Raw genomic sequence first — 19,873 nt, 5'->3', positions numbered from 1 at the left:
TATCCACCAGGCAAGGTATTAACAAACTTCAACAGAACTTTATTTACAGTGGAAATCTCTTTACCAAGCTGTAGCTGCACACTCTGTAACTCTCACTCAGCCTCCTCAACTCGTCCCCCCTCCTTCCTGTTTCCTGTCCTTTCAGACTCCCAACAGCCAGTGCTCCCAGTTCTAATAATCACATGCAGCATCTAAACACCACAACTTGATAAGGCAACTACCATCTTTTCATGTGCTGTAATATTTATACTTATTTCTGTATTTTTCATGCCATGCAGCTGATGAAGTGGGTTTTAGCCCACAAAAGCTTATGCCCAAATAAATGTATTAGTCTCTAGGTGCCACAAGGACTCCTCGTTGTTTTTTGTATTTTTTCAGTAATGCTCTCCCTGCCTTTAGGTTAGCAAAATGAGGCCTAACAATTTCAGAGCTAAAGCATGCCCTGTATGAGAGGAGAGTTCTTTCATCTTTTCCCAGCATCTAATACAAACATTTAAACATTATTTTGTAAGATCCTGAATTCAAGGTAATGTTTGAACATTTAGATCGTGGCAGAGTGGGTCACAGAATAGGGAGAATGATTAACTTAATTTGACTATCTTGTTTGTTTGATGCTGTCTAAGTCGACTGTGAGTCAATAAAACTGACACAGCATTAACACAGCTTTCAGCACAGAGCCAGCCTGTCCCAAAATGGGGATTAGCAAAGCCGTCTTTCTGTTACTTTTATTTCTATACACAGGTAAGGTTTCTTTATATTGCATTTTAATCAGTGAGATTCTGGCCAAACTTTCCAAATTTGGTGCTTGAAATTGGGTACCTAAATCCATATTTAGGCACCTAATTCAAAGGGCCTGATTTGCAGAGATGCTGAGCAACCACTGCTCCTAGAGAGGAAAATGGGAGCTGTTGTTGTGCAGCAACTCTGCAAATCAGGCCACTTTTATTTACTTGCCAAACTTTAGGCACCCAAGTCAGCAAACATTGACCTATATATTTAAAAGCGCAAATTAGTAATGTTCCTAGCCTTTAAAGGTCTATGTGAAAGCCACACAGCCCAGGATCACTTATCTTCTCTCAAATCTATATTTGTTGCTCCTTTATGAAGGCTCTCTGACAAAGCGTGGCAGCTACAGAAAGGGGACCCTGCAGTCCTGACTACCTGCTGCTGCTAGTATTTGTTAGTATTAGAGAGGGGTTCAAACTGAAAAATTCAAATTCTATCTGGATTTCAGATGCCTTAAAGCAGTGCTGAAAGTGGCCTGAAAAAATGTATGTGGGAGGGAGCGGGGAAGGGAGCCTATCATAATCTGGGAGCAGCATTTTTGTTAAAAAAGTGCTTAAAGTGCACCCTTTGGTGACCTTGCTTGATTATTATTACTATTGTTATTGCCAGATCTGCGACCCCTGGGGATCTTCCCCCTTTAAGCTCTGAAAATGTCCAAGAGTATTTGGGTTCAAAGATTAGGCTTTCCCATTAAAAGAGTAAGTGCTAGCCACAATATTTCTATCCAGAGCCTAGTTCAGATTCTGAATTCCTTCAAAGCTCCAGAATCTCCTGATCTAAATTTTGGTTTAGTCCCCTCTATACTTAAAATAATTGTTATGTATTATACACTATATTGTATATCCTTGTATATAACAGTATATATGTCTCATTCCCTGATTTATATGTTCTTCTGATTCAATGTAATGCACTACTAGGATACTCGCTAATTTTTGTGATTGTGTCATACCATGCAGCCCTTAGAACGAATAACAACACTCAGATTGAGTTGTTTGCAACTTTGTCATACCACATTCAACAAGTGGTCGGTTAAACAAAGGATTTGGCAGCACTAAATGGTGTAAATCATGAAACTTCGGACATAGGCCCAGTGGTAGCAGAGATCTCACATATTTATCCTGCTCTTTGCTAAAGTCCCAGAAAAAATGATGAACCATCCTTCAGTGTTTTTGTGTTGAACAAATGACAACAGATTTACCAGTGGCCAGATTTTCAGAGGTAATGAGCACCCACAAATACCTTGGAAGCCAATGGGAACTGAAGGTACTCAGCACCTTTGAAACTAGGCCAATACAGGCCTAATATAAAAGCTGTGTTAAGTCCATGGAAAGACTCCATGTGGGCTTTAGATCAGACCCGAGGTCTGTTTATTACATCAGTTACTATCAAATATCCCAAAGCTGTCTGATTTTGATTTATTTAGTGCAGTATTACAGATTGTTATTTTTTGTTTGTTTTTAAATCCAAAGGTTTTTTTAAAAAAGCAGAAACAAAAGAAAACATCCCCTGTAGCATGGAGATTTTAGTCTCTTCTGTGGCCAGCTTCTTATAAGAGGCTTTCCTATTACTGATTTGTATGGGGCAATAAAGCATTTCAATAGATTGGAATTTAATCTTCAGTAGTCTAGACTCCATAAGATTAGTTCTTCAAAAGATAAAAACAAGAGGATTTATAAAATGCTAGACAATATGTTAAGCCTTTTAAAATACATATTTGTTTTATGAAGATCAGCAAATGCTATGGAGATTTTGAATAAGTACTCTGTGTGCTGTACAAATGAAACTTGACTCAGATATCAAAACCTGATGGCATTTCTTCCTGCAGACATTGTGTATGTCTACATGAACTGCTGCAATAGCAGTTTTAAAAGTAAGGTTAACAATCAAGGCAATATGTCATATGATTATATAACAACTTTATCTTGATAGAGATCATATGGAAAGATAACAGAAGAAAACAGGGATGTGTTGTATGTGTGATTGTGTGGGAGTGAGGGATATAAAAGAAACAGCTGTTATAGTTACTTGTAAAAGGTATGAATAGATTCTAGCTAATGGAAGTTAGGATTTAGAAATATTACAGAGGGGCCCTTCTATAACAAAATATAGTAATTATTTGGTGTTAAAGCATATCTAAGTGAATTTAAATTCTAGTTTCTGAGTTGTCCTGAATACTCCCAACTGAAATCAAAGGGATTATTTATGTAAGTGAGGACTATTTATATGATTAGGGGTTTATAAGATTTTGTCCTCTGTTGGCAAGGTATTTAAGAAACATACTCAGTATTTGCCTTACCAATCTGTTCATGGGCCTTTCTCAAACTGCTGTAAATGTCAATCTTTGTTCCCTTTTCTGAATAAGAAAGTAACATCTTTTTAATGTTAGAGAATTCCACAGACTAAGAAAAAACTGCAGTAGGCACATGTCACAACTCAGTGCTGGGTGAATAAAAGCATCAACATTATTCACATACATTTTCATTGTTTTCTCATAGTAGTATTCTCTGTACTGACACCATGAGGGAAAGGAAAAGAAAAAAAATTATCTGTCTTTAAAAATTAATTTAATCTAATTTTAGACCATCAACACTGAATGCCTTAATCACAACCATATGGTTATTGCATGGTGTCACTATGGGGCAGAGGTAAGGTTGTTTGGATACCCCAGCAGAATATTTTCATACCTTAACATGTGCGGACGTCTTTAAGTTTAACCTTTATCCTGAATTTTCAGGATTAGTAATGAATGTATCTGAGATGAATACAACATCCCTATATTTTACCCTAAATTACTGATATATTCTCTCAATCTTACTTCTTCTTAATGCCATTTTTGTCTGGGAATACAGTAAAGAGTGGAATCAGCAAGATGTGTGTAGTACATCTAAGTAACTATGTGACCTTATTATTGTAACTCCTATCTGTTTTCCTAGTCCTGTCTGTCCTCCCTGTTCTTGTTCGTAATCATCACTTGCATCATGTCTACCATTAGATTGTATGCTCCTAGGGACAGGGACCACAAGCCAAAATCTGCCTTCAGCAACACCAGTGTAAATCCAGAGCAACTTTAATGACTTCTGTTGGGTCTCGATTTATATTGATAGGACTGAGAGAAGAATTTGCCTCTTTGTCTATTTTATTTGTCTGAAAGGCACCTAGCATACTGTAGATGCTAAGTGATGATTAAGAATAATGTTGTATTGCAGGGTGATTATTGTAGAACTTGAATGAACAAAATCACTCCATTTTCAAGTTGTGCTGGCTAATGCCAGCAGAGGCCCACTATGGTCACAGGAATGTCTCTTTTCAGAATTAGGGCTTTGTGACTATTCTGCTTGAACTGTGTTTACCAAGGAGGTGTAGTCAGTCAAGTGGCTATTAGATTTGTGTCAAGTTTACCCTCACCATTAAGCAATAAATCCCATTTATAAAAGGGAAGATTCCTTTTTGGCTTTGGAATGGGTTATTTTTACTTCAGGCCCCCTGTAACTTGGCTTGTGTCAGTGATGACTAGGCTTTCCCTATTGACTACTCACTGCGCTAGGCCAATCACTTTCCCTCTCTTGGGATGGACTGCACTATTTCCCCCCAAACAGTCTCAGACCACAGGGATCTTCAATGCAACCAAGTTCATTAGAATCAGACAGAGAAAAATCATAATAAAATAATATAAATGGTATCAAAGCAGTCCTAGCATTACCTGTAAAAGCTAATTTAAACAGATACAGACCTGTAGGTAAGGAAAGAGAAATCAGATAATAAGGGACTCACATGTGTAGCATAATGCCTCGTGTGGCATCTTGTGATCTGTCAAAGTGACCACTGCTCTTACAGACAAGCTGTGGTCCAGCCTATCAGAGTCAAAAGATGCTTACCTTGTTGTGTACAACACTCATATTCTAGTCCCTTTGAAGTGAGTAGGTATTAGATTGCATTAACTTTCCCCATGGAGTCCCTTGTTTGGGAAATTACTATTTGTACAGGTGTCCTCTCCTTGGGATGTTCGTTTCTCATACAACAGCCATTGTATGTTTCCAGTTCTATTCAGTATTTTTGGATTGTCCTCTCCTAAGTAGCTTGGGGGTCATCTGCATCCTGTCCCTTCGCAGGTTCATTTCTAAAGCTTCTTTGAATGCATGGAAGTATCACCCAGTCATATGTCTTTTCTTAGCTTAGGCCTTGTTTACACACAACTTGCACTGATTTAACTAAAGGAGTGTTTTTAAATGGATTTAGTTGAAGCAATTCCTCCTGCTCTCCTCCTCCCTCCCGAGAAAAAAAATCAATTTTCCATGTGCCCTTCCCAGGCAGTTGAGCATCTGGAAGTCATAAGGCTGCAAGGAGATGTATCATCTCAACCCGGTCATCGGTGTCCTTCATAGAATTTAGCGAGTAGAGGGAGGCGTGATCCGCGAAGAGTAAGAAGGAGTTCCCTAGTAGATAATAGTATAGGTCCTCTATGGTCCATTTCACAGCCAGGGCCTCTTTTTCAATCTCCTCCTATGGGAATAGCTTCATACTCAGATACAATATTGAATGTTTCTCACCTCCTACCTCTTGGGACAACATGGTCGCAAGGCCTACTTCTGACATGTCCATCTGAAGGATAAAAGGCTCTGAAAAATTGAGGTGGAAGAGAACTGGCCCCTGAGCTAGCCGGTTCTTCAGAGTTCTGAAGGCCCTGTCACATGCCTTTGTCCATTGCACCTTCCTGGGGTGGGTGCTTTTTACTAGATCGGTAAGGAGGGGGTGCGACTATTGTGGCAAAGCCAGGCACAAACCCCCTGCAATAGCCAGCCTGGCGTAGGAAATGTTGCACCTGCTTCTTGGTCGACATGGTCATACCATCGGTTAGTGCCTGGACCTTATCCACTGGGGTTTTCGCTGGCCCCACCCTATCAGGTACCTGAAGTATGTCACTTCTCTCTGCCCAAGGTGGCACTTAGCCAGATTTGCAGTAAACCTTCCCAAGGTCTTGAACAACCATGATGATGTGTTGTAAGTGGTCTTCCTGACTGTAGCTATAGATGACTATGTCATCAATATAGGCGTGCATGGGGTCATGGGGCTACAGCACCTTATTTGTCAGTCACTGAAAGGTGGCAGATACTCTGTAGGCCAAAAGGCATAGTCACAAAATGATAGATGCTAAAGGGAGTAGGGAAAGGCTGCCTTCTCCTGGGATACCTTTGCCATAGGGATTTGCCAGTATCCTACAGTCAAATCTAGCATGGATATATACTCAGCGCTCCCCAGTCTCTCTAGTAGCTCGTCCACCTGGGCATCGGATATGCATCAAATAGCAATATCGTGTTGACTTTTCTATATTCTATGCAGAATCTCATTGAGCCGTTGGGTTTGGCACCAGCACAATAAGGCTTCTTCACTCACTGTGGGACTTGTTGATGACCCTCAGTGTCAACATAGCCTGGAGTTCTTCGCAGACCACCTCCCACCTTTTCTTTGGCAGAGGTCGATGAGTCTCCTGTACTTGCTACATCCTCCCTGGGAGGGCTGAGAACACTATGGGGAAGGCCTGAGTCAGTCGCAGTGTTTGGTCTTGCTGGCTTTAATTGAGCTTCGGCCCCATTGGCACAGAGGTTGGGTCTGTGGATGTCATGGCTTGAGGCCCCAGTTCTGGTTCTGGGGAATAAAGAGCTATCAGAAGGCCATCTTGAGTCTTCCAGGCCTTCAGTAGGTTGATGTGATAAATTTGCATCTCCTTCCATCTCCCAGGCTGACGGATCTCATAATAAACTGGCCCTATTATTCTTACCACTTCAAATGGCCCCTGCCACAGGGCCAATAGTTTTGACTCGGGCATTGGGAGTAACAACAAGCCCTGTCACCTGGTTTGAATGTTTGCAACTGTGTCCCCTTGTTGTTGGTCTGTTCCTGGGCCTTCAAGAGACCTTCAAGAGGTTTTCCTTAGCAAAGTCCCTTAACATTTTCAGTTATTCTTGAAAATTGGAACATATATGGCACTGAGCCCACCACCCCATTCCCTGTTCTTTCCAGGCCTCCCGGAGGAGGTCCAAAATCCCCCTGGGCTGTCTACACACAGAAGCTTGAAGGGCAAGAATCCTGTGGTGGTTTGGAGGACCTCCCATATGACAAATAGCAATGATGGTAGCAGTCAGGCCCAGTGTCAAGTGTCCATTTTGACCAATTTCCTCAACATGGCCTACAGGGTCCCGTTGAACTGCTTCACCAGCCCATCTGTTTGCAGATGGTAGATGGAAGTCTTCAGGGCTCTGATCCTCTACAGTTTACACAATTCCTACATCTGTTTGGTCAAGAAGTTGGACCCTCGTTCCATCAGTATTTCCTTGGTATTCTGACCCTGGTGAAGACCTTCATGAGTTTGTTCACTATGGTGAGCATATTTGTTGTGTGTAGTGGGATGGCTTCAGGGTACTGTGTGGCACAGTCTACTATCACCAATAAATACCAGTACCTCGATGTGATCTTCTCAATGGGCCCCACTAAATCTTTTCCTACCCATTCCAAGGGTATGCCCAACACTGGGAGCAGAATCAGAGGGGCCTTTGGCGTCCCTTTGGGCCCTGCCAGCTGGCATTCAGGGCACAAGACAAAAATCGAACACCGTTTCTGTAGATTCCCAGCCAGAAGAATCTAAGGGCCACCCTCTCCAGTGTCTTTTTTCACCCCAAGTACCTGGCATATGGCACTGAGTGAGTTAGGTGTAGAAGCCTCCAGTGGAACTTCTTGACTCCCAGCAGCCATCGACATGTTTCCTGGGTTTGATGGTCTCATCACTCATCACTCGTTCCAAAGCTCAAAGTGGGGCCAGTGCTTTACTCATTGGGTTTTGCCCACCTCCCCATCGGAGACAGCTATCTGTTACAATGCCCAGCTCAGAGTCTGGTCCTCCCATTGTTCTTGCACAAAATCCTCATCTTCTGGTAGCCAATTGTGGCTTATTTCCTTGGGTGTCCCAGAGCTAGTGGGCTGCTAGGTTGGCACTCCTGGCTGGCGGGGCACTCCCAGGCGTCTTCCATTGTGTCTTGGCCCATAAGTCCCCTCATGTTCAGGCCTGGGTTGGTTTCTGAGGTGGGGCAGTCCCTGCATCACTGCTTGAGGAGTCCCTCAAACCACTTCCAATCCCTCCCTAATGTTACTGGGTAAGCCAGGGTGTCAGCTAGGCTGACCTGGCAAGTCCCAGTGTAACCGCTTACCATCAGCTTCACTCTTGTTGCAGGGACTCATGTCCCTGTGAAAGGACTGGAGGTATGGCAGAGCACCTTATGTATCAGGGGACTCTACTAAGCTTGTCCATACAATGCTTTGGCTACACCCTGAGTCTATCAGACCGATCACTTCAGCTCTGTTGACCCATACTGGCAGCATCACCTTGGCCAGGCCCCGCCTACAAGCTCTGGTGTCTGCCATCCATGCCTGTCCATAGCTGCAGTCCATGAAGGGGCACTCTCGCCTAAAATGCCCTTGCTGTCCACACTTGAAGCAACTCCCTTTCGGGGTCACAGTCATCTGGCTCGTTCCTGGGGCCACAGGGCCTCCTGGTGGGCACACACCCCTCCATGGTGACCATTCCGCCTCAGTGCCTGGGTCCTGCTCGCCAAGTGGGGGTGACACAAAGGTAGGTGGCCCATTCTAGCAAGGTCCTCATTAGGGGTCAGTGTCCTGGTTCTGGGGGCTCCCATCCTAAGTGTCATTGAGGCTGGACTATTGGCTGCCAGATTGTTCTCCATCAAGGTTACAGCTTCTGCCAGTATCGACAGTTGATGGTATTTCACCCACTCCTTCCTGCTGGCTGGGAGAACCTGTACTGCTGCAACAGGATAGCTTCTGCCACCTGTATTCTGGTCTGCTTCTTGGGGTTCAACCAGAAGCAACACTGTTCCTTCAGGTGTTGGCCACCACCTGGGTCGGGCTTCTGGCTGGTATCTCTCATTTCAGAACTGCTGGTGGAACATCTCAGGGTTGATGTCCAGGTAGTTGAGAATAACTGCCTTTACCTTGTTGTAGTCCAATGCTTCTATGGAGTCCAAGCCCCAACAGGTGGCTTCTGCAGGTCCTGTCAAATATGGGTCTATCATGGTGGCCCAGTGTTCTTGTGGCCAACAGGCTGCGGTGGCCACCCATTTGAAGGTGATCAGGAAGGCTTCTGGGTCATCTCGTGGTCCCATTTTTGTAAGCCTGATTGGCAGCCCAATGGGGAGGATGTCCCCTGAGGGTCCAGGTCTCTGAGTGTTAGATGCCCCTTCAGACTGCAAGAGTGATGCCATCTGCTGAATCAGTTGTTCCTGTTGCACCTGATGCTGTGTTATCAGTTTCTGGAGTAGTTGGTGCTGCTTCTGGGCCACTTGTAGTAGTATTAGTTGACCTTGCTGTTGCTGGGCCACCTGCTGTTGCTTGCTCTCCACCTTCCATTTCAGTAAATTTTCTGTATCCGTTGCCACTTTTGGGTCAGGGTCACCATTACACCTCCTGTTCTTTTAACAGGACTTGGCCAGTACCCGCATTCTTCAACATGTGTTGGAGGGATTGAAGTCCGAACCTTGCAGCACCACCCAGTGGCGAGTGTTGGTGGCCATATCTCCCAATGGCAATGGTCAGTGGCTGTAGAACCTGTGAATAATACTCAGATATGTGGCCTAAGGGTGGGCACCCTTATGCCTGTTCCTTGGGCCATTTCCTATCCCCGTTTTGATTCCTCTGTCAGTGTCATTGGTTTGTTTCTGGATTCCCCCTGGAGTTCTCTCTGATTGTGCTCCAGAGGGTCTTCCTCTATCAGCTGTGACCTGTCATTCATGACTTCTGTGGGGTGATGACACTGTGGTCATTTGGCAGTGAAATCTGGCCTTGGTCACATGGAGCCCCAGCAGCTTCTCTGCAGTAGCTTGCAGCACACAACTGCTTTGCTTTGTCCACCAAGCTTGAGGTGAGCTTCTCCCTTTTGAGCCTAGCCTCCAATGTGACCATGTCAAGTTGGTGTAGCTAGGTGGGGCTTTCTAGACCCAGAGCTGTTCTTTAATCAGTAGTTCACCAGTGTGGGGCTCATGCATCCCATCACAGCATAGCTTTGGTTAGATCACCATTGGTCTTAAGTTCCAGAGAGAGTTTTTCTCCAGCTCTTTCAGCATTAGCCATAGTTGGACTGTAGTCTCTCTAAGTAAGGCAATACAGCCATATACTCAAAATGCTCTAAAGATGAATCTTTAAATTTCACACCTCATGCTTTGGCCCCAGTCAGCGTTGTCATCAGGTAATTTATTAGAACATTAAATAATGTATGTGAGAGAACACATACCGGGCATAGTCCTGAGACCCAGGCTGTAATACAGTCGTTGACGCTCACATAGATAAATGCACTGAGGTACAGTTCCTCCACTTGGCGCACTAAGTCCTCAAGCACTTCATATTGGCACCGCAGCATCCACAGTGTCAATGCCCTGAGTCAAAAGAAGCTACAAAGTCTATAAACATGACGTTAACTTCCTTTTGTCACTTGAGTCATTTGTCAATTGCATTCCACAGAGCTTATATAACATGGACGGTAGCTCGACCTGTGTGGAATCCACACTGGTTGTCTCTCATTTTTGGATTGAAACAGTATTTCAGCTGGTGCTGTAGTCTGATCATCAACACCTTCCTTGGGACTGACAGCAGCATTGCCCTTCTATAATTTGAGCAAGCTGATTGCTCTTCTTTCCCAATCTTGTGGAATATGACCAGTTTCTCAAACTTTTAAGACGACTCTGAAGCCAATGAACTATATCTGGGCCTCGTTTTCAGTTCTAATGAAATATTGTCAAAACCAAGTGCTTTATCATTTCATGACTGTAACGGTGCGGCGACTCACCAGCGCAGTGCCTCCTGCTGGTCTTTCAGGGAATTAGCTTTACCAGCCTCCGGAGCACCGATGCCTTGCTTGCCTCCTGGACCCCGGTGCCCCTTCCCTTGGGGTTCTGCCCCCTGCAGTACCCCACAGTCTCTCAGGGTCTCCCCTCCCTGGGGAACCTCCTATCCCCACCTCGTCTCAGTCTTTGGCTACTGCCAGTCACCATCTAACCACCGCTCACTGGGGTGGACTGCAGTGTAATTGCCACTCATCAGCAAGGAGGGTTGGGGCCTGCTGCCTCTGCCTTCTCTTGGGCTGCACCTCTGCAACCCCTGTATCTTTTCTGGCCTTTAGCAAGGCCTGCAGTCTGGGGGTTTTCCAGGCTGGAGCTCCCCAGCTCCTCTAGCCTTTGCCCAGCCCTGCTCCACTCAGGTACCCTGTTCAGCTCCCAAGCAGTCAGGCCTGTCTCTCTCTACAGCTAGGGAGAGACTCCTGAGCTCTGGCAAGCAGCCCTGTTATAGGGCCAGTTGCGGCCTGATTGGGGCATGGCCCCAGCTGAGACTACTTCCCCAATCAGCCTTTCCTTTTCCTTCAGTCCCAGCTCTCTCCCAGGGCTGCTTTCAACCCCTCCGGGCAGGAGCAGGATGACCACCCTGCTACAATGACCATTTGACCACTAGCATCACTTCCTCTAATGTCATTGGCCTGTTGCCTGCCAGGTTCATTGCTGGATTAAATTGTAGTTTACATCTTGGTGGGGATCTGTTTATTAATTCACAAAATTGCTTATTCCAATGCTTAAGTTATACATCAATATCCTGGCAGTATTCTCCATTTTTGTCCTTAACTGGCAGAAGCCACGAGAATGGACTGCCCATTAGACCTGAACAGCAGGCGACATCTGCTTACTGAGCATATGCAAGAAACGAAACCTCATCCCCAGAGGACTCACCATCTATAACCCTTTGATTACCTACAATGCCACAGAAGTTGGTCCAATAAAAGATATTACCTCATCCACCTTGTCTCTCTAAATGTTGTCATAACAGAAGTGTCATTAGCCCTTGTTAATTTATCATTTTTAAAATCTTTAAAGAAAAAAACCCGAAAAGACATTTGCTCAGTGTTACCAACACAACCTCACATATCCCAAACTAGGAGCCACACTGACCCCTCTCTGGACCTTAATGAAACAGTCAGTTATGTATTCTGGATCAGAACATTTATAAGTGATATGTATATAACTGGAACAGATCAGTTTACTTCCAGATATTTGACTGGCCTGTTAATTAATGTCCTTGTGCCATTTCTGGGTTTATAACAAATTGGACTTTAGGTTAAAATAATGCACAGTCTGTTGTATTTTGAGATCAGTTATTTTATTTGTATTTTGCTATCTTCATCAAGGAATTTAAGTCACATTCTCTTGTCTGTTACTAGTTAGCAGTTCGGCCAAAATTAGCTTATAAACATCTTCCAAATGTATTCGTGCACAATTTAAATCAGTTAAAAAAAAAAGGAGCAGCAGCTTTGTAGGTGCAAAGATATGAGCAAATGTTATTTTCTATTCATGACACTGATGAGTAAGAATGGGGATGCTTCCTGTATGATCAGAGAAAGCAATTGAATATCTGAGGTGGGGCTGTTTCGGAAAACAGATAGAATTTGAGATTAGAGATGAGCAAAACCATAGGTGGCCCATAAACAGCTATTGCTCCATAATCATACAACAGGACACTAGGTAGATGAATCCCAGAGCATGTTCTCCAGCTATCTATTTAAAGTATTTATATAGCCCCTGTCACCAGAGTACCTCACAATCTTTCAGTGTTTGCCCTTAAAATACCTCAACGGGGTAGGGCAGTGCTATTAACCCCGTTTTACACATGAGGAATGGAAGCACAGAAAGGTGAATGATGTGCTGAAGGTTACACAGGAAGACTGTAGCAGAGCAGGGACTTGAACCCAGGTCTCCCAAATGCTAGACTAGTACACTAACTACTAGACCCTAGCTACTTAGCTAGGGATTATGGGTAGTAAGGACAGTAGCTGGCAGTAGGACTAGGAGTATTTCCTCCCATAGCTGATATTCTGGATCTGACTTTGTCTGCACTTACAGTGGTGTAAATTGAAAGTACAGTAACTCACTGAAATCAATGGAATTAAACCAGTGTAAAACTTGTGTATGACAATGAGAGGGTTGGCCGAGGCAGGTGCTTTGTTCCCCGCATACCCAGATTGTGAAGTTTGAGGAGAAGTGTCCGTTACCTGTGGCACTTCCATGAAAACTCCAGGAGAAGGTACATTTGGCTCCAGGCTGGCTCCGGAGAAAAGGGCAGGCCACTAGAGTGCCACAAAGATGTATCAGTAAGGTAGGGGTAGATATGGGATTCTGAAAGGTTGGAGATTTTCTTGGATGCTTGGATTCTTATACTACTGAGCCACTCCCTCTGGCACCTATAAAACAATACCCTTGACGTGTGACTTAACTACAATGGAGATAAATTTACTTTGATAGCTGCAACAAAAAAGCATTTGGTATAATATAAATATGGACAGTATACATGTATGTAATGGTGTGAACTCTCAAAACTCCCTTAAATTTATTGGAGTTAAGCTGGCATAAAACTGGAGTAATGCTGCAGTGAATCAGACCCAATATGTGTTGATTCAAATCAACTTCTATGAGAGTGAAGTTCATCCCTGTGCAGAGGGTCTGCACAAGGTGTAAATGGATTTGAGTGATGTGTAGGCCTTGGGGTCACTCTCTGTTTAGGGGTGAATTTCACACTGAATGAATAATTCTTAGTATCAAACATTTATCAAGAATATCCTCGTTTGAAAAGGAAATGATAAAACCATATGATTAGTGCTCTCTGTAATTCTGTTGCTAAAAACAACAGAGAAACAATTGTTTAACTGATGAATAGACATTTAGAATTTTTATAGATGTCAGAGGAAAGTTAATTAGATAGCAAATTCCTTTACAAGGGTGAATATAATTGAACATCTTAGCATTAATTGGTTCATGCAGATATAAAACATATTAGCATATTCATCCAACACATTTAACATGTAGGTCTAGCTTTCAGAAACTGCCAAATTAATTTATTTACCAATTCACAATTTTGTAATTCATTGCAATCAAAGACACGACCTGACAGTTTGACTATTAAATCTGATCCGGTCTTGAGATATTATAACAAGAAACATGGTCTTTGTAATTAGCTGCAGTGATAGCCTGATGACTGAGGTTGTCTTGTTTCCACTCAAAACATCTGGAGACCGACAACCAAGAAGATGTGACAGATAAAACTGAACGAGAGTCATTTTTTCGCATCACTTCCATCCTTCCAGTCTCTCCAAAATACTGTTTCCAAAATCATCTCCCTTGATTCTGATTCACTCCGTTTCGCTTCCTCACCCCTTTGGGTCTCTCTGCCTGCTTCCCATTCCCTATGCATCAAATGACTTGTTCTCATCTTCAAAGCACTTTTGCTCTGTCTTTGTGTCCAGTGATGCCAACCTTTACAGTGCCAGGAGAATGGAGCTTATTCAGGGTGTGTTACCATTAGCTCAAATGCACACAAATTAAATGGCAGCGTCACTTGCCAATGTGTGACAGAAAATGCGATTTAAAAGAATAAATTATATGAACTGCAGAAGTCACACTTTTTAATCACCGCTCCTTTTTTTTTGTTTTCTTTTAGCACAAGGAGACATACTAGACAACTATGCAAAAACGGAGGGTGCTTCGATAGTTGGTCAAACAAAACAGTTTTACAAAACAAACCGTAAAGAAGAATGTGCTGAGAAATGTGAAGCTGAAACAAAATTCACATGCAGGTAATTTCTGTTGTGTCCCACAGCTATATTCCATTGTGAACGACTGAGTATTCTGCTTTATATGTTCAGGAAGCTTTCTAAAGGTGTTCCTCAGGAGGAAGTTTATTCTGAGGTTTGGGAGGAAAGGAAAAAATGCCCAGAAAGTCAATACCTGGGAGATGTGGGTGAAAAGAGACAATATGGAAGGAGAGACCATGAAGATGGTGTTTTTAATTTCAGCATATGTGTTGGAAAAAAACTTGGTATCTTGATGCACAAACCCTCCTGACAAACAATCTAACACACCCAATATCCAGGTGCCTTCAGACCCTTTGCCATACATAGGCCTATAAGAAATGCACTGATCAGAAAACAGGACATCAGCAGCAGAACTTGTTGCGTCTGTCACATTCTTATTCTGCACCATGAGCCAGAGGGTCCCCTGCACTAATGTGTGTGGACTAGATCTTCTCTTGCCTCCCTGGGAGGGAGGCAATGGCCCCACCTCCCCTCCTTGCTTCCCTGTGGAGGTCCTATGAGTAAGGGTCTCTGTGGGATTTTGGGGCATTGGAGGTGATGGAGTAGGGAACAGGCCAACCTGTAGCACTGTCCCCTACTCAGTCGCCATATATCTGACTGGATATTCTACTGACAGTTATCGTTCCTTGCAGCAACATGAACTGCAGAGCCCAGCATGCTGCCTGAGGGAAGGGGTCTGGTGGAGCAGTGTAAAGGGAGAAGCCTGCACTGTAAAGGGAGGGTCCCTTCATACCAGGTCCTGTCCATCCATGGGGCTGGGAGGCCTTCCTCTCTAAACTCCAGGGATCCCCAACCCTTTCTCTTCCAAATGATGCTTCTTTGAAAATTCCAGAGGTGAATCTTATGGAATTTTCTGCCCTTCCGATTCCCCTCCCCCCATTCGAGCCATAGGTGATCTGGTGCTGAGTTTTTAAAGTGGTTTATAGCTTGGCAATCAATTTAAAATCTACTGAAAGTTTTAAAGATGGCAAAGATCCACCAAGAAACAATATTCATTTTAAAGGGATGCTACCAAACAGGATCACAGAAGTCACTGCCAGGCTCCAGCTACTATTTTCATGCAAATGAATCATCACCCATCCTCTATGACCCCCCCCCTTTCCTCCCGGTAAGCTATGTAGAGGATGCAGAACTTCAGCAACACTCCTGGAGCTCTCACCGAGGAAAGGCAAGAGAGAGATTTGGACCAAGTTCCTTAAAGAAAAGTTAAAAATATACATGGAACTTTTGTAGAGGGGTAACTGCTGGGACCTCTACATACACAATATCATCCCTCAGCCTCCTGATTGCCAGGTGTGGAAGTCAGGGCTGCAGCCATGAACTCTGCATGTGGGACCTGATCCTGCATCACTGAAGTTTATGGGAATTTTGCTACTGGAGGAGTATGTAGCCCCTGTGCCTTTGAGCCCTTGATCAAGCCTGGTTTTTAGACCAATGGGACTTCTTTGTAGAAATACTTTTAAATCAACACCGTGTGCTGATTAGCATGGGGGGGGGGGACCCAGGAGAAGAAACTAGGGCGCTGGCCCTAGTTCCGGCCGAGCACACCGGACCCGGCCGAGCACCCCCAGACCTGGCCGAGCACCCCCGGCCCTAGCGACTCCAGCTCGGCTCGGGCCCCGGGGCACCAGCCCCAGCCCTGGCCCCAGCCGAGCAGCTCCAGCTGGCGGCCGAGACCCCCAGCCCTGGTCCCAGCAGCTCCGGCCCAGCTCGGCTCGGGCCCCGGTTCCGGCTGAGCGGCTCGGGCCCGGCCCCGGCCCAGCACCGGCCCTGGTCGAGCGGCGCCGGCCCGGACCCAAGCCCCAAGACCCCTCCCTATTTTTCCAGACATGTCCGGCTTTTTGGCAATTCCCCCCAGACGGGGATTTGAGGACCAAAAAGCCGGACATGTCCGAGAAAATCCGGACGTATGGTAACCCTACTCAACATTGCTGTTTAATGTAATGGTTCTGCCGTGTTTTTGGCCCGTAATTGTTGAACACTGTTTTGTTTGTGTTGTTGTGTTAGTAAGAGCTGCCTGTCATGGTGTATCAGGCTTTGCTAGACCAGGGAAAAGCTGAGTGTAAGTCAGGCTTAGTTAACATGAGCTAGCTAGGACTCCTTTTACATAATCACTTTTCCTAATGTGAATGCAAGCGAACACCCATAGTTCAGTTTGTGCAGGCTGAGTTATAGGCTAGGCAGTTACAACCTACTCCAGACAAAGGGCAACATTTTCAAAATGTGCTGGAGAGACTTAGGAGCCTAAGTCCAATTTAGGCACTTCAGGTGCTTTTGAAAATTTTACCAAAAGCTTAAAATGTCTCTAAACTGCCATGACTGATAAAATCTAAAATGGATAATGAAAAATTTTCACTAAGACAATAATTTAAATAACATTAATGACTGTTTCTTCCACTGCTTTCCCCTCTCAATTTCAACAGGGCCTTTCTATTCAGCAGTAAAGATCAACAGTGTACTACATTGGCTGAGAACACCAAAACATCGCAGATGGTTAGAGGAACAGATGTAGTGCTCTTTGAGAAGAGAAGTATGTATATATTTTGATAATACTTCTTTAATATATGCTCACCTGACAGAAATATATCCTTGACCGCTTTTCTGAGGTTGTTAGTTTACTGTCATTTATGGTGGTGATGATTTCTGTGAGATGGATGCAGGGAAATGGACCGAAAACACTAAAGTAATTCCATATAGTCCTCAGAAGGTAATAGACCCAACTTGGGTTGGATTCAAACCAGCCTCCTTGAAGGGAAAGGATGTAGATGCATTTCTAACCCTCCATCTAGTCCCAAGCATTTTATGTTTTTGGGATCACACATATTGAACATGCTTCAACCAAAAAAAAAAAAAGTGATACATTTCTCCACTGATAAGTGTTTGCAGCACTCTGCTTAATGGGTCTGGTGGAATCTATTATCATGTGAGTTTTCAACCCGACTGGGTTTCCTATTTATATATTTTATTTTCAATCCCTTAATTTTGAGTTTATGTGGTTTAAATATGTCCCAGAAAACCAGGGATGATTCAACAGAAGAAGCATTTGATCTCATATTCTATCCAGTGGCGAATTAGCCATTGGGCCAATGGGGCCTGTGCCCAGGGGCCCCAGCCAATTGGGGCCTCCTGGAAAAACGGGTGCCCCAACCCACTCTGCCCACCCAACGCACCTGCTGGGGAGTGACTCTACTCTCAGCAGGAATGCTGGGTGGGCAGGGCGCACCCCCACCCCACTCCCTGGCAGGAGAGCGGGGTGAAGGAGGGTGCGGTGGAAGGGGAGGGAGGGGCCCCCACTTTCTCTGGCTCAGGGCCCCACAAAACAGTAATCTGCCTCTGATTCTGTCTATAAACATTGAATCTCTCGATAAGAAAATATAAAATATCCATGTTTTTGATTAGCTCCCTTTTAAAATCTCTATTCTAGGCTTATAGCATGCTCAGACAAGTGGTTGGGTTTAAGACTATTTTTGGATTCCTTAATTCTCCCCTTGAAGTAAAATTATAGTCAAGCCTTGAAAAGACAGTAGGCAGTGGGAAAAATAAATTTCCACTTTTAAATGTGACCACTTCTACAAGTTCCAAGGGAAGAAAAATTACATAGTAACATCAATTGACTGAAGTGAGAGTTCTTGGGGGGGAAAAAGGTCTCGTTTGCTAATCATTCAAACACCTAGGGTAACTGGCTAGCATACCATGTAGTGTTTATATTGACCTGTGTTAAACGAGGCTGTAATTACCAGTAAGGCTTTTTCGTGGTTTTTTTAAATTTTGATGAGTTTGAAAAATATGCTGAAATACTAAGCTGCAGACAGCCATGAAGCAGGTCTCATTTATTCTATAAGGTTTTTATAAGGAAAACACAATGGACAAGATTCTAAACTGGTATAAATTAGCATATTTCCACTGATTTCATTGACTTCAGCTGTGGATCTGGCCCAGACACCCCCAAAACTGGAAGTTAAACATCAATGAGCTTCATCAAACTTCATCCTAGTCCTCACATTCATGTCCTGGAACACATACAGGATAATATAGTGTAATGTGTAGGACACCAAGAAAGAAGTTAATTTGTAGAAGCCAATAGCTTCAAAAGTTGCTAGATAAATGTCATATCTCCAGTTTATGATCAACCAAGGAGATTTTGTTTTGATGATGTAGTACCTGTAACTTGATATCTGCCTTCAGAGTTGAGGTAAGTAAAATTTCTCTGGCTTTGGAATTAGCTGTCCTGCTTTTGCAGTTTAACTCAGTTGAATTACCATAATCTCTTAAAAATTTAGAAAAATAACAAGCTTTATTAACTCACCATCTGTCTCTTAAATGTTACAGGTTACAGTTCTTAGTTGGTGTAAATAGCCAAAATGCCACCAGAGTTATTTGCATCAACAGAATATTGGCCCTCTGACTCCAACCCAAACCCAATAGCTCGAGCTTCTAGATGTATAGTGCATATACAACTCCCTGCCACTTTCTTTTTTCACACATTCCTCATAGAAAATTGACTTAATAAGGCATTGGTATTAAAAGCCATACTCAAAAGTTTTGAGCCACATCACTTCTGGGGTAAATTTAAAATAGGTTTAGGAATAGTGGACTTAGTAAATGTCCTTACTTAACATTTCAATATGGGATATTCTGTTATAGCCAGAAGACAGTGGGAGTTTCCTTTGAGTAAGGATTGAGTAAAAACTAAGCTAGGCCTGAAAAGTTGGCCCTGTATAGTTTTTGTTATAAATATGAAAAATCAATGGACACATGAGCAAGTGATGAAGTAAGATGAAATTAACTCTTCGCTTATAAGTAATTAAATATTCCAATTGACACAATATAAATACTGTAATGAGAGGGCCAGATTCTTATTCGGGTTTACACTGCTGTAAATCCAGAGAAAGGCCAATGAATCACTGAGATCAGAATCTGTCCCATAACACCTCAACATTGTAACTCTTATATCATTAACTCATGATGCATTGATGCCAAACATGATATGCCAATGTGTTTGGGACACTGTCAAAATCAGAACTATCCAGCAAGGATGGGTGACGATCCTACTACATGCAGACTGGGATTTTCAAAGGCTTCTAAAGGAGTTTGGTGCCCAAATCCCATTTAAACTCAATGGGATTTGGACATCCAACTCTCTTAGAATCCTTTGAAAATCTCAGCCATGGATCTTGGGGTTGGTTTCCTGTTAAACAATCAATAAATATGTCAGAATTGCCAACCCCAAGCATTCAAAAACCATGAGTCAAGCTACAAAAATCACAAGATTGGCTTAAAAACCATGAGATATTTTTTTTAAAAATGGGGGGCTTTTTGTTTTCCTTCTGGCTTTTGAACCATTGGAGTGCACTAAGGTCACATTTTCTAGTTCTTATCTGCAACCATGAAGGCTAC

General features: G+C 43.5%; 1 protein-coding gene across 1 annotated transcript in view; it reads left to right on the top strand.

Annotated features, from left to right (window-relative positions):
• Positions 1-582: 582 nt before the first annotated feature.
• Positions 583-19,873, top strand: part of PLG (plasminogen) — a 64,148-nt gene continuing 44,857 nt past the window's right edge. The window contains exons 1-3 of the mRNA XM_008163991.4: positions 583-741; positions 14,323-14,458; positions 16,900-17,006. Coding sequence (XP_008162213.3) covers positions 693-741; positions 14,323-14,458; positions 16,900-17,006 — 292 coding nt within the window. The 5' untranslated portion in view covers positions 583-692. The remainder of the gene's footprint in view (positions 742-14,322; positions 14,459-16,899; positions 17,007-19,873) is intronic.

This window comes from Chrysemys picta, chromosome 3, assembly GCF_011386835.1.
Source record: "Chrysemys picta bellii isolate R12L10 chromosome 3, ASM1138683v2, whole genome shotgun sequence".
Taxonomy (NCBI): domain Eukaryota; kingdom Metazoa; phylum Chordata; order Testudines; family Emydidae; genus Chrysemys; species Chrysemys picta.
Note: the sequence above shows the minus strand (reverse complement) of the source record. Positions and strands in the feature narration are given on the sequence as shown.